This window comes from Manis pentadactyla, chromosome 7 (assembly GCF_030020395.1).
Source record: "Manis pentadactyla isolate mManPen7 chromosome 7, mManPen7.hap1, whole genome shotgun sequence".
In the NCBI taxonomy this organism is placed as follows: Eukaryota; Metazoa; Chordata; class Mammalia; order Pholidota; family Manidae; genus Manis; species Manis pentadactyla.
Window position 1 is genome coordinate 33,119,684 of NC_080025.1, and position 15,045 is coordinate 33,134,728.

General features: G+C 39.3%; 1 protein-coding gene across 1 annotated transcript in view; it reads right to left on the reverse strand.

Moving 5' to 3' along the window:
- The window catches only part of FNTA (farnesyltransferase, CAAX box, alpha), a 30,373-nt gene extending 27,011 nt beyond the window's left edge, over window positions 1-3,362 (reverse strand). Inside the window, exons 1-2 of the mRNA XM_057505238.1 lie at window positions 3,120-3,362; window positions 920-1,005 (exon numbers count right to left, since the gene is read on the reverse strand). Coding sequence (XP_057361221.1) covers window positions 920-1,005; window positions 3,120-3,322 — 289 coding nt within the window. The 5' untranslated portion in view covers window positions 3,323-3,362. The remainder of the gene's footprint in view (window positions 1-919; window positions 1,006-3,119) is intronic.
- Between the last annotated feature and the right edge of the window lie 11,683 nt (window positions 3,363-15,045).

Sequence of the window (15,045 nt, forward strand, 5' to 3'; positions counted from 1 at the left end):
TCATCTGTAATTTATTTTCATGTAAGATATGAGATAGGGATATAATTTGGCTTATATTCCATATACAGTCAACTGTTATAAAACCATTATTTGATAATCTATCTTTTTCATGTAGGTATGAGATATCCTTTTTATCAAATATTAAGTTCCCAGCTATATTGATGATCTCTTTAGATTCCTTATTAATTTATTTACTTCTGTACCAGTTCCACGTTATTTATTTTTAGTAGTACATTTTCATATTTGAAAAGGCAAATCCTCACACTATTATTCTTCCTTCTCAAACGTTTTTTGGCATTTACTTCAGTCAGAAAAAAACAAATGCTTTTTGTAAAAGAAGAATGATCTTAGATGACAAAGGCTTAACTGAAACACACACAACTACAAAATTAGCATTACATTTTATTCATTTACCCTTTCCTAGAACAACTAACAATTCACATTTGCATTATCTTAACTTTACAAAGCATTTTAACATTCATTATTAAAGAATGATACTTTGTCAAAGAAAATAATCCACTCATTTTACTATCAGTAAATATATTCCAACTGAGCCTAACACTTCACTGTCAAAACGTATTTCAAAATGCTTATGTTTCAGCAACCAAAGTTTATTCCAAATAAACCAGAAACTCATTTATGTTGTATCTTATGTGCAGAGAAAAGAGTAAATGAAAAGCACAATCACTAAGCAGCTATTATGTATTATAATGTAACATTCATTACTTATACTTAAAATACGTCCATTCTCCAGACAAAATAAAAGTTTTAATCATAAAAATAAATTACAAAAACCCCACAAGATTAGCTGAAGTTATTTACCAGACAAACATTTGTCATCTACCTAGTCATATAATTGTGAATTTAAACTTTGTAATTAAGTTTGACTTAGAGACATTTTCCTAATAAATTAACTTACATTTATCACTGTAAATGATCTGGACCACTGGATTGGGGCCATCATTCTGGGGCACTGGATCTATATCAGCCCATTCTGTTCTGTCCCTGAAAATATAATATTTTTTCAGTGACTATATTCAACTGCATAAAAGGAAAAAGAACTCTGGTGTTTTTAAAAATGGCAACAATCACACTTATTTTTCTTTTAAATTTTTTATAAAGGTATTATTGATATACACTCTTATGAAGGTTTGGCAACAATCACACTTATACTGTTAACTTATAAAAATCTTAATGTAATTATGGCTGGATTCTTCGTGACCATGTTTTGCCACTTTTCTTTAAACTTTTAAAGTAAAATGAATAAGCTTTTAAAGTAAAATGAATAAGCTTTTAAAGTAAAATGAATAATCTTCCAATTAAAAGAAGTTACTAAATCAATAGTTTTCAAATTTGAAGTTTTTATGTAAGTGGAAAAAACATGTTTTTGCAGCAAGTACACAACAGTTTTAAATTATAAATCAATCTGTATCACTCTTTGGAGTCAGCATTGTAAAAAAAATGTGAATAACAATTTACTAGGAACTGACATTTTAAAACCAAAGTAACACCATTAGTTTACTGTACACGGAGAGATGGATGGTCCAGGTGGTCCTTAGAGAGCAGGCTCTGGAATCCAACGACTGTTTGACTTGAATATTGGCTCTCTTACTTGAGAAAGTTACTTAACCTGTCTGGGCCCAGGTTCTTTATAAAATGGAGATTATAATATTACCAACCAACCTTGAAAGGCTGCTTGGAGAATTAAGTGAGATAACATGTTAAGCACTTAAAATGTGCAGAACAGTAAGCATATAGATAGTAAATACACTATACGTACACAAATATACATATATTAGCATAGTATAGTGAACACAGAAAATACACTATATATTCTGCTTAATATGTTATAACCACAGCATAGCCTAAATGTATACAGTAAGCATTCCAAGAACACTACTCCTTATCAAAGCTAAATAGCATTATAGTGGCAACCTATAATGTGGGTGCCTATAGGTATTTCTGTAACTACCCAAAGCGACCAAATTTGTCTTAATCACTCTCTTACTTAATATTCTTTTCCTTTCATCCATTTTTTAGTTCTCTATACAAATCAGCTACTGACAGCAAAGATTCTTTGGCGTCCAGATAATCCTGAAATTAAGTCCACTATATAAGGAGAAATATTGGGGAAACAATTACCTGAGGTTGTGACACCTGGACCGAGGGTAGGATGAAAAATTACTGCTGTCATTAGCCACTGGAACTCAGGCCCGGCCAAGGAAAGACGCTGAGTGTGTTACAACTCACAGAGGAGGTCTGAGGGTTCCTGAGCCACCACCACCCATTTATATCAGTCAAACATTAACTCCAATAACAAAATCTGGACAATGCCTTTCACTCATTCAAAACTCAAGGCAAATAAGCTATCTAATGGGTTTACCTAGAATTACAGTAAAAAGACGTAAGTACTTCTCAAGTGTCTTTGTACGTTCAACGGGAGTTAGGGAATCCAAAAACCGGTGGGGACGGGCCCGGGTGTTGGCAAAGGCGGGGAGAAAAGGCACGGAAGTTACAGCAGTGCTCAGACTGCCTACTGCTCATCGCCTGTGCGGCGTGCCAGGTGAGGCAGGGACGTGTAAGAGTTTAAGGAACAAGTAACTTGGTGCTGGCTGACACGAGGTGCTAAAATAGACAGAAAATGTGGACTGAGAATGACCCGGTCCTTAAAGATCTCATACCGGCTCTCCTTTCCAGAACAAACCAGGGGCGGCCCTACACCCTGTTTTTAAAGTGAGCACGCGGACCTTACTGCACCCTTATTTCCTGCCGGCGACCGAACCGCAGCCCAGCCCGCTGACGCTGTCGGATTACAGGAGGCTAGATTACTACAATGTCCTACATTCCTGACTCACTAACAGCCTAGGCGAGAGTGCAGCCTGGCGTCCTGGCGCTCCCACGCGGCTGCAGCCCGGCCTCTCCGGCCTCTGGGACGCAGCGATGCTCCGGGAAGCGACATCCCGAAGGGGGCGCGAGGCCGCGGGCGGGCCGGCCACCAGCGAGGCCGCGGGAGCTTCGGCCGGTCAGGCGGAGGCCTGGGAGCCGCTCGGGACCCGCGGGACGACGCCCTCGACTGCGCGGGGCGGGCCCGGGCGCCGCGGCCCCGCGGTGGGCGTTACCTGTACGGGACATAGGTGGGCGAGTCCAGGCTCAGGAACCCGTCGTCCATAGGCGACCCCACCGCTTCCCCGGCCTCGGCCGCCATCGCTTCTTCCGGCTGCTGTTGCGGAGGCGGCGGGGGGTGCGGCTGGGGTGGCGGCGGTTCGGCCTGCCCGGTCTCGCCGCCCTGCGAACCCTCCCCTGCCCCCTCAGTGGCAGCCATCTCGCTCCGGGCCGCAGCAGAGGCAGCGGCCCCGCCCCTCTCCCCGCCCCCCCAGCGGGGCCACTTCCGGCCCTCTCGCTTCCGACCACAGAGAGCCAGAGAGCTGCGTCCGAGCCGCGTCCGGGCCGCCGTTGCTGGGCGCCTCTGGGTTTGCTTACGTCACCCCGTCTGCGTCTGCAGGCTTACCTGGTACCTGTGTTGGTGCTTTGGAGCTTCTTGTGTCGTTAGATTCGCCCTTAGCGGAGAGGGCTCTCTCTCCTTTCGGATGGAGTATTAGAAGCAGTTGGTAGGGTTGGCTGGCCCTCCGCAGGGGACCCACTCCCCGTCCCGCCCCCGAGTCTCCCGGGAACTGGCCCCTAGTGCTCCTTATTAACCTATTAAGGGCCTCTGTGTTCGTGTGTAGATGCTGAGTTATATCGCAGAATTTAAGTGATCCAGGGTTTTTGTCTTTTGAAATTCTAATTATACAAGTAATATATGTGTACTATTCAATACATGTATAAATACACATTTATAACAACTATTTACTTACTAATGAATATGTGCCAGACTTGCTCACAGCAGTAAATAGAAGTGCGGTCATGGAGTTTGCATTCTAATGAAGGACAGCAGAACATGCCACACTAATAAAATATGTTTGTAGGTGTTCAGGATATGCCACTCTCCAAAATATGCTGGTTAGGCATATTGATTATTCTGAGCTGTAGGCCCTTGAAAAACAGTAAATGCAGGCAGAGGCTTTCTCTGAGCTTCATTTATCTGCCTCAAGACAAGACCTCTAAAACGGACGGACTCGACTATCATATCCCCTTTGCAGGTGTGGACACCACACCCAGACAAATTTTGTCAAACTTTTTTCTTCTCCCATCTATTCTTCTAAAGGCCCACTCACCTTTCCTAAAAATCCTTCGTTTTCCCCTAAGAGGTCTACATCCTTCCTCTCCTTTCCCTATTAAGATGGGATTTAAGCCTGAATTCCAAGCAAGCATGGGGAGTTACTAATATTTCCCTATCTCAGAGGTATACATGTTAATAAACCTGTTTCTCTCTTACTAATCTATCTTATTTATAGCTGTGTCAGCCAAGAACTCAGAAAAGTAGAGGGCAAATTATTTTTCACCCTCTACAGCAGATAGTTGTGAAGGCTTTTCTGGGGGCTATTTGGCAAAGACCTAAAGGAAAATGCATGCCAGCTGGAGAGAACAAGAAGTGCATGCTTAGCGTGTTTCTGGTTCAGCAAGGATGCCCAGATGACTGAAACCCTGTGAGCGCCAGGAAAGAATTAACATAAACCTAATTCCACTATCTGCTTCCATGACCAGCATTTTCTAGTGTGTACAATCCATATTTTCAAAATGAATTACCAAGGCCATGGTAGGAATTTGGGATATTTAGTAGAAGTCAAAACAAACTTTATCTTTTTATTCGTTTTTAAGCGTTAGGTACATTCACAAAATTGTGCAACCATGGTCACCATTCATCTCTAGGACTTTTTCATCTTCCCAAACTGAAACTGTCCCCTTTAAACAACAACTCCCCGTTCCCTCCTCCCTGCAGCCCCTAGTAACCACTATTCTGTCTCTATGAATTTGACACTCTAGGGACTCAGGAAGGGGACTCACAGTATCCATCTTTCTTGAATTAGCTTATTTCACATAATGCCCTCCAGGTTCATTCATGTTGTTTCTATCTTTTGGCTGTTGTGAATAAGGAAATATCTGTTGGAGCCCCTGCTTTCACTTATTTTGGGTATATACCCAGAAGTGGGATTGCTTGATCATGTGGTAATTCTATGCATAATTTTTTGAGAGACTCATACTGTTTTCCCCAGTGGCTGCACAAGGGTTCCAGTTTATCCTTATAATCACCAGTGCTGTTATTTCTTGTTTTTTTTTTTTGATAAACATCCTAATGATTGCAGTGTGTTATTTCATTGTGGTTCTGATTTGCATTTCCGTAATGATTAGTTATGTTGAGTATCTAATATGCTTATAGGCCATTTATGGGATTTGCTTTTAAGCAGAAATTAGTGGTAAGTTTTGAGTAAGGGAGACATACGTGACTTATATTTCTAAAAGACTACTCTGGGTATTGTGTGTAAAATAAGCTGTACAAAGGCCAGAATGCAAACAGACCAGTTTGAAAGCTACTGTAGCAGTCCAGCCACAGGGCAGAATGTTGACATTGTGATTCCCGATTCACTGTTGGATCATAAAATCAGTTTAGTGGGTCCTGTGGTGTATGAGGACATGCACCAATCCTCTCAGGAAGGATTTGCTGCCCAGCATTGCAGAGTGCAGTCAGCAGCCAGTCAGCAGCCAACACTGGATGGAAAGCCAGCTGAAGGAGGCAGAGGTATAAAGCTCAACCATTTGGGCCTGACAAGGAACCTGATGGGCACCACAGAGCTGCCCACATGCTAGGCTGAGGCTTCTCATGCTTGCCTTGCAATTTGACCTCACAGAGGTCTTGCATCACTAATTCCATTATCTGCTTCCATGACCAGCATTTTCTGGTGTGAGCAATCCATATTTTAAAAAATGAAATAGAATAAAAAATATCATAACCCAGTGCCTTTAGAAGAAAATTTTGGTGAAGTTTTGTCATTTATATATATTGAGGTAAAATGGGTCATGCCATAAAGTGTATTTCTTACTGAGGGTTGTGGTTAACAATTTTGTAAAACAATGGACTGTATCAATTGAAATGGAGCTGATAAATAGTGAAATGAATTCTGGATATTCTTTGAAAGTTAATCTGATAGGATTTTCTGCTGGTTTAACTGGATGAGGGATTTGAGACCAAAAAAGGAGTTAAGAATGACTCCCATGTAAAAGTGCCTTCTGAGTCGAATAGGTATAAAAGTCCCTTTGACCAGCCAATCCTGTCTTAGTAGTACTGTGTTCTTTCCCTATAGATTTACATCCACATGTATGTTTCTGGTGGTGGTGGTGTTATTTTAACTGAACTTTTTTATTTGACAAATTTTAGTATTGAAATATATTTTTTCTGGACTATAACACAGCTCTCTGGACTTCCTGATCCTTTGATATGTATCTCCCCAAACTGCAGTAAACTAACATTCCTCCAAACTCTTAATAACCTAGCCTAATAAATTATAGAATTGTTTAAAGTAAGTATAGGAAGGAAAAATCAATTGCTGCTATTTCAAGAAAAGTACCCTAAACAAGCCTTCCCACCAAACCAGTCCAAAGAAAAATATAATCTGAATAAGAAGACTGGGGGATCCTCTTTCAAAACAGATTGACACCTGGAAGCCCCCATCACATGGAAATTCCAGAGCTGTCACTGTCTTTTACATCTCTGTTATGTGCTTGGAACTCAGCACCAGTGCCATCTTCAGCAGATGGAGTAGTAATATTAAACACTTCTGCTTTCTTACCAATCCTTGAGAATCTCATAAGCGGTATAAAAGATACGTGGTGAAAATAAGAACAGAAAGATGGGATTCAGAGAAAGGAAATTGTAGGACAGAGAAGAAAGTGCTCACAGCAGAGGAGGAGGAACAGACAAGATCTGGACAAATATCCATTAAGGGCATTGCAGGCTGACAGGACACACAAATGTTATCTCAGTCGAGGCTTATAAAACCCCTATGGGGAAAGCAGGGCAGTTATTTGCCTCCAATTTTACAAATGAGAATCTGAGCCAGGTCTGGTCTGGGGCTCTAGGTATAGGATATGCAGAAGAATAAAGTTAAGGAGAAAGACAATAACATAAACCAAGTGACTACCTCCTGCCCTTCAAAGGCTGCCTTCTGTGGTCCAGTATTGTTAACCCTGGCTGCGCCTTATCACCTGGAGAGTTTTCACAGCATTCCAGACACTGAGCCCCATCCCCAGATATGCTAATTTCGTTGGTCTAGGATGAGGCCTTGGTATATTTTAGATTAAGTCAGGAAATTCTAACGTGTAGCCCAGGCTGAGAGTCGGTGCTCTCCTGCATCGGGATGGAGAGCCTGCTCCTTTGCTTCCCAGGGAAACTCAGATGCCTCTCCATGGGGAGGGAGGCCCGGGCAGGGTGGATTAGCAACCAGGTGGTTGTGTCAAGTATAGAAATCAACCAATCAATAAAAAACTTGAAAAAAAACATTACACTTTATTATATAAACTAAATTACAATGTGCATGTGAATACAACTACTTGTGAAGTGATAGAAGTACTGTAAATTGTCAACTTTTAATAGCTTTATTGAGGTGTATTTTACATGTCACAAAATTCAGTACTTTCATGTGTATATTCATCAGCAATTTTTTTTTATTTTTAGCAATTACTGATACAGGCTTTTTGTTGGTGTAACTGTCTCAAGATAAAAGAAGCTCCCAACTTGATGGCACTCTTCTAGAGATTTCCCCATAAGCTTGATAGTTACTAGGTGTCTGGGCATTATGTTAAAATGCCTGGGCTTTCAGCTTCCCCCAGTGCTCTCAAAGCTTCAACATTTTCCCTCTCTGCTACAGTCACGGAGGATGGTACCTTCAGGACCCTGGCTGCACCAAGAGAGAGAAAGAAGGGGTGGGGAAGGCAGAGGGGGTAAAGGAGATGAAGACTGGTTAATCCCGGTTGCCAGAACTAGGAGCTTGTGTCTGTCATTTAGCTGCCTTGTTTCATCACCAAGAAGCACGTGTGTCTGTGTCTGTGACTGGACAGTCATACAAGACCAGGGAGGAAAAGACAGTCTTTCCAAAAACTGGTGTTGGGAAAACTGGACAGCTACATGCAAAAGAATGAAATTGGATCAATGTCTTACACCATACACACAAATAAACTTGAAATGGATTAAACACCTAAATATAAGACCTGAAACCCTAAAACTCCTAGAAGAAAACATAGGCAGTACACTCGTAAACATTGGTATTAGTAATTTTTTTCTGGATATCTCCCCAGGCAAGGGAAAGAAAAGCAAAAATAAAAAGTGGGGCTACATCAAACTAAAGAAGAAAAAACAACTTAGCGAATGGGAGAATAAATTTGCAAATGATATATGTGATAAGGGGTTAACACTCAAAGTACATGAAGAACTCATGTAAGTCAACACCACCCTCCTGGGCCCCACAAATCCAATTATAAAATAGATAGAGGACCTGAAAAGACATTTTTCTAATGAAGACATAGAGATGGTCAACAGGCACACAATAAGATATTCAACATCACTAATCATTGGGGAAATGCAAATCAAAGCCACAATGAGATTGTCATGTCACACCAGTCAGAATGGCTAGTATCAAAACAAGAAATAACAAGTGTTGACAAGGATGTGGAGAAAAGGGGACCCTCCTACACTGTTGGTGGGAATGTAAATTGGTGCAGTCACTATGGAAAACAGTATGCAGGTTCCTCAAAAAATTAAAAATAGAAATTCCATGACTCAGTTACCCTGCTTCTGGGAATTTACCCAAAGAAAACAAAATCATTAATCTGAATAGATATGCACTCCTATTTTTATCACAACATTTACAATGGCCAAATATGTAAACAACCTAAATCTCTATCAATAGATGAATGAATACAGATATGGTACATACATACAACAGAGTATTAGCCATAAAAAGGAGTGAAATCTTACCATTTGTGGCAACATGGACAGACCTAGAGGGTATTATGCCAAGTGAAATAAATCAGAGAAAGACAAATATGATTTCACTTGTATGTGGAATCTAAAAAAACCAAAATAGAAATAGACTCATAGACACAGAGAACAGACTAGTGGTTGCCATAGGGAAGGAGATGGGGGGATGGGTGAAATAGGTGAATGGGGAAAAATTAGAGTGTTTGCTATCTTGACCTGGGTAATGGTTATACAAGTATTACAAGTGTCAAAATTCATCAAGCTGTACACTAAGATTTGGGCATTTTATTGTATGCACTTAAATATGTTTTTTTTTTTAATGAAAAAAGGCAATTGGTTAAAAGTAAGAGTTATTTCTGGACTCACTGGTATTCCAGTGCTCTCTGTGTATATCCTTATTAACTACCACAGCGGCTTGATCACCACAGATTTGTAGCAAGTTATGGAATCAGCAAGTATGAGTCCACTATATTTATTACTTATAATGGAAACTTCCAAATATATGGAAAATAATGCAGTGAAGGACTTACCTATCAGCCAGTTTATGGATACTCATTTCATGAATCCCTCTCATTTGATCTGCCCTACTGGGAGCAAATCCAAAGCACTGTATAATTTCATTATAATATGAAGAATGTAACTGTAATGCAATGCATTATCCTGCCTATATTTTAACAATATAGATTTCTGCTCCTGCCAACATGGAGGATCAGGGACTGGACTGACCCCTCCACCTGAAACAATTAAAAAACTGGACCAAAAAAATAAGACAACAGTTCTCAAATTATTGAACATCAGGAAAATGACAGTGATACTAGAGTGATGGGAAACAAGCAAGGTGAATCCTGATTGTCCCAGCTTATAGCCTATGGAAAATTCCCAGGCTGTGATGCCATGAGGGAACACAGTGGGAGCACAAGGTTTTCCTGAGATAGGAAGCAGAGCTGGAAATCTGAGGAAGCCGGAGTGGCTGCATTTTACAGGGCAGAGCAACCTTACTGCAGTTCTATGTATGTGTACTTAAGATTTTGTTCATGTTTAAATTAACACCACTGTGAATGTACTTGGCACAGGGATTAAGAGATGAGGAAAGATTTTGACTTACGTATGATCTTTAGAGCAGAAATCTTCCTTTTTGAACCCAAACAATGGTAGCCATGGTAACTTGCTCATTCCCCTACTGAGAATTTGAGTGTATGGTTAGTCTCTTGAACCTGGTCTTGTCTGGCAATTTTGACAAATAAAAAATAAGTGATGCTGTGTAGTTTCCAAGGCTAGGTCCTCAGAAGCTCTGAAGCTTTCACTTGGCTCTCTCAGGACTCCTGCTTTGGGGGAAGCTGGCTACGTGTACTAAGTTCATCTACCCTGAGACTCGAGTACTACTCACGGCAGAGGTTGTGTGGAAGGCAGCCTGATCAGCACCCCCCCACCATCCCCCATTGGTCTGGGTACTAGGCATGGGAGGGCAAAGCCTTCAGATGACCATAGCCTCAGCTATCACCTAACTGCAACAGAATGAGGGACCCCAACTGACCGCAGCTGAGCCTTGTCCAGATTGGAGAGATTATACATTGTTTGGAGCTGTTCCATGTTAGTGGTTTGTGATGCACCAACACCCACAACAGCAGCATGAATGTACTCACCACAAACTGGTAGCGTCCAGTTGAGTGAAACTTGTATTTGGGAACTTTTCTGTGTTGTGCCCCATTTGACGAAACAAATCTTTGAAGGCAAAAGTATTTTTTGGTTTAATTTTTATGACTTAATCTACTGTTACCAACTGCAATGCTGTTTTTCCCACGATCGTGTTAGACAACGAAGAGTGAAGCCAGCAGACAAGAGCAGGGAGCAACCAGGGAAGCTCTCTTAATGAGTGAAGAGCAAAGTTGCACCACTCAGGAGGTACTCCAAGAGACAATGCTCTCAGGGCTGTCGGGCGGGTGGGGGGGGGGGGGTATATATTGCCTTCTGAGAAGTCCCACCCTCCCCGGACCAAATAGAGAACTGAGCTAATGGCATCACAACTCACTATTGATTGGCTGAAATTACATACTTCATTTGCATAGGGCATAACCTGGGCTGAAATCTACCTAACTGAACTTTTGAATGGCTGAGTTGGAGCCTTTTGAAACTTAGAAGGGCCATGAAGCATCTTTAAACTTACAAAAGCCTTGAAACTTACAGGGGCCCTGAACTCTGTGTACCTCCATTACCTGCCTCACTACCTTCTCATCCCCTTCTCCTTCGCTTTAATATGAAATACCCAGGACAGACACTCCAGAAAATGCTAAATTAATGTAGCTATTTCCATGCTAATGAGTGAAGAAAACTGACATTTATCTTTCTGACATTAAAGTGGGGAATACTTTGGCTATGTACATACTAGTTGTTATCCTGGTGCTAATTTCACTTTGCAATTACCCGGTTATTTTAATGTAAACAAAATCAACTTTCACACTGCTATTACTACTTTACGTAACACTGGAAATGCTTAATTTTGATAATGTTTAGGGTGGAGATGGGGAAAAGGGTGAATTGTAAGGGTCTACAAGGCAGGGTAAGGGGCACACCATTTACAGAGGATGTTTCAACACCAATGCTTTATATTGTTAAAAAAAGTAAATACCATGGTTCACGGTTCATGCCATCCTGTCTGTGGTAAAATTGACCATGTTAAACATGGAAACTAATAGAAGTGAAGCTATGTTTAACTTTTATCCTAAAAAATTTGGACAATCAGCTTACAAATATGAAATACCAGCCTAAATCAAAATAAAATCTATCAGAAAGGCACTGGGAAACAAAGTCAAGGAATAGTCCTGATGTACAACAGATTAGTGGTATAATCTTTAAAATGGTAGGACACTATGGTAAGTGCCAAAGGCAAGGGTTATGAACACCATTAGACAATTACTAAGTATTGTTTGTCGTGGTTTAAGAGCCAAAAACATAAAAAAAAAATTAAAAATTGAATTTTTATACAAGTCTTTATTTACAACTTGTTTAACAACTGTACACTTTTTGCAGCCTTGAAAACATTTTTGTACTTGAATGGGAAAATATAGTTTGACCAAATCTTAACTTTATTCTTCATATACATATACATATATTATATGCATATATATAAACATATACATATAATTAATACCATAACAAGTTGGCAGTCATAAAATTAATAAAATGATTAAGTGGTATCAAAAGGAAATAAAATATAAGATTTCAAAAAAATAAAAAATCTGTCTTCTGGTGGTTTCTTGGAATTTATGTTCTTGTGGTTTTTAGTGAAAACTTCTTACTGAGACTCTCTAACAAGTCATTCACCTCAGAAAAACTGAGAAAATCCACCAATCTAACACATGGTAAATGGCTGGTAAACTTGGTAAACAGGTGGGAAAAAATTTGTGGACGCCATTATGTACAAAGTTGCTAAATTGGTACTGGTTCCATTTGTGAAGTGAGAAATTATAGTCCTATGTGTATTTCATTTTTGGATTATGACAAAGGCTGAAATGTGACATTATAAATTCAATAGTCAACCAGAAATAAGAATGTACCTAGCAATATCCTTTTTGCAAAGCCTAGACTGCATGGTAGATAACTATGATGTCAAGTATGAAACTAACAATTCAATGAACAATCAATAATACTTAAGACATGAGTATAAGGCTTTAGAGCTGGGGCTATAATCAATACAACTCCAACTCCAATGGACTAAGGTGTTTTCCAGCTCATCTGAAAAGTTAAGAAAACACTATAGAAAAAAAAAGCCTCTTTCTATCCCCAAATCTTTGAATTTATTAATCAAAGTAAGGCAAATCATTAAATTATTAGGTATGCTTGAATTTCACCATTCATTACACAACCAAAAATTGGGTGTTCTAAATGGTGGGGCAATGGTCAAAACATGAAAATTGCAAAACAAGATAAACCTGGAATTCTTCTTCTGAGAACACAGCATTCTGACATATATACAACCTGTGAACAGTAAAGTCAGCAACAGCAATGACTTTAGTGCATTCAAATTTTAAGTAACTGAGGCTATCCAAAAAAAATATAAAACTACTTTAAAAAGGTGACAGGGCCTCAAATCATTGATTGGCATTTATATAGTCCCTTCCTGTGTTTATACTAAAATGCTCTTTCTTATTTCAAGCATATTAAAAATTTCCCATAACCAATATAAATCTCTGCAGAATACATTAAATTAGGCCACCAAGAAAATAACAAAACAAACCTCAATTGCACCATTTACTCATCTGTACTGAACAATAACAGGAATTTCATCACAGTTTGCTTGGAATTTGACACTACTAAATCAAGTGTGCTTCTTGATTTAAAAGCTATAAAAAGTAAGAGGAAAGCATCATGATTTCCTAACAGGACTGTTTTAACTAAGTACCATGCTGACCCAAAAGAATTATGACTCGTCTCGTATTTTTACCAAGAAACGCAAAGAGGAATCTGTATAGGTCATTTCAGTTATGTTTAGTAATATGCCAAATAAATTAATAAATATTTTTAATGTTTTAAATGAATTTTAATCACTGGAAATGAATGTCTGCTTCATACATGAAACTTGACTTGGCTCATAATCTAAGTTATTAAGAGCAAGAAACTATGAAGAAAACCAAAGAAATTATTTGGATCTTTCAAGGTGTAAGATAATCAAATGTGATTTTAGGGATAACTGCTTAAAAGGGACAGAAACAAAAGAACTTTTGGCAATTTCCATTAGATCTGTAGAGATTTAAAAAGTAACAGAATAAGAGTATATAATGTTTGTCAATCTTATTTGTAAATAAATTAAGGATTTATCAGTTTCTGCTTGGTGTTAGAAACTACATATCATTAATTTTTAAAGACTACATAAAAAGGGAAAAAACACTGAAGATACTAAGTTATGAATGATGAAATGATTTACCTAAACCACTTGAAAAGTAAAGTGCTGAGAATGTTTTTAAAAATAGATTGAAACTAGCTTCAAAGAATGGGGTTTTCACTTTTGCAGTCTTTAAAAAGGACTAGTAGTAATTTTTGCAAGAAAAATAGCTTTCTTAACTATGGCAGTAAAATCTAAAATTGTTTGTTGTAAGTTGACTGAACATTTTTATTTTTGTCCTTATCTCCTCTCTGGGTACTGTCAGAAAGCACTTCCTACTCTGATGGAAATGCTCTGTGTCTGCGCTGCCCAACAGGGGACCCACTAGGCACCTGTGGCTACTGATCCCTTGAAATGTGGCTGGGTGACTGGGGAATCAAATTCTTAATTGTATTTAATTTTAATTAATTTGAATTTAAATGGCCCAGGTGTCTAGTGGATAATGAACTAGACAATCCTGGTCTAGGATCTATTCCTCCCTAGATTGACAAGAAGCCAATGGATGACAAAGGTATTTAGAAGGGGACATAGCCATTCAACAACTAAATGGCAGACATTCAAGACATTGTATTCTGTCCTCATGTGTGTGTGTGTGTGTGTGTGTGTGTGTGTGTGTGTTTCGTTTCTCATTTTGGGAGGAAAAAGCAACTCTTCCCTCAAAGGTTTCACCTCTTCTACTAACCAGGTCACATCTGGGAGCAGGGGGTAATGCAGAAGAGAGCACCACAGAAACTTTTCATACTATCAAAGCATTTTTCCTATGAAGAAACACAAAGCAAAATTCTATGAGCAAATTTCCCCATTCTTTGGCAGTAACTGTATGTGCTGATGTTTATGTAACAAGAAATATTTCAGTAGTTTTGACTATGAGTTAAATACGAATGTATCAAGTTACACATCAAAGAGTCCTAACTCCTAAAAGCATCTATCAATAGAGCAAGTTGAAAACTCAGCTATATTCAAACTTAAGAAAATGGCCAGCTTCACAAAACAGATGTTACAGTGGAACTAGGAGTGTTTTTGTAGCATTCTGCCATCTTCAGTGCCTGCCTTTTCCCGTCGCCTCACCCCCACCATTTTCCAGACCTGACTTCACAGCTCCCGGGACTGGGCCTTCTGTCTTTTGATATATGCAGTGATGAAGAAACTAGGAAAGCTAAGGACAGTTTGTAGATTTGTATTTTAGGAGACAGGCAAATTAAAGGCAAAAACACCTTCTGATTAACCAGAAGATGCTTACTTTTTATTACTGAAA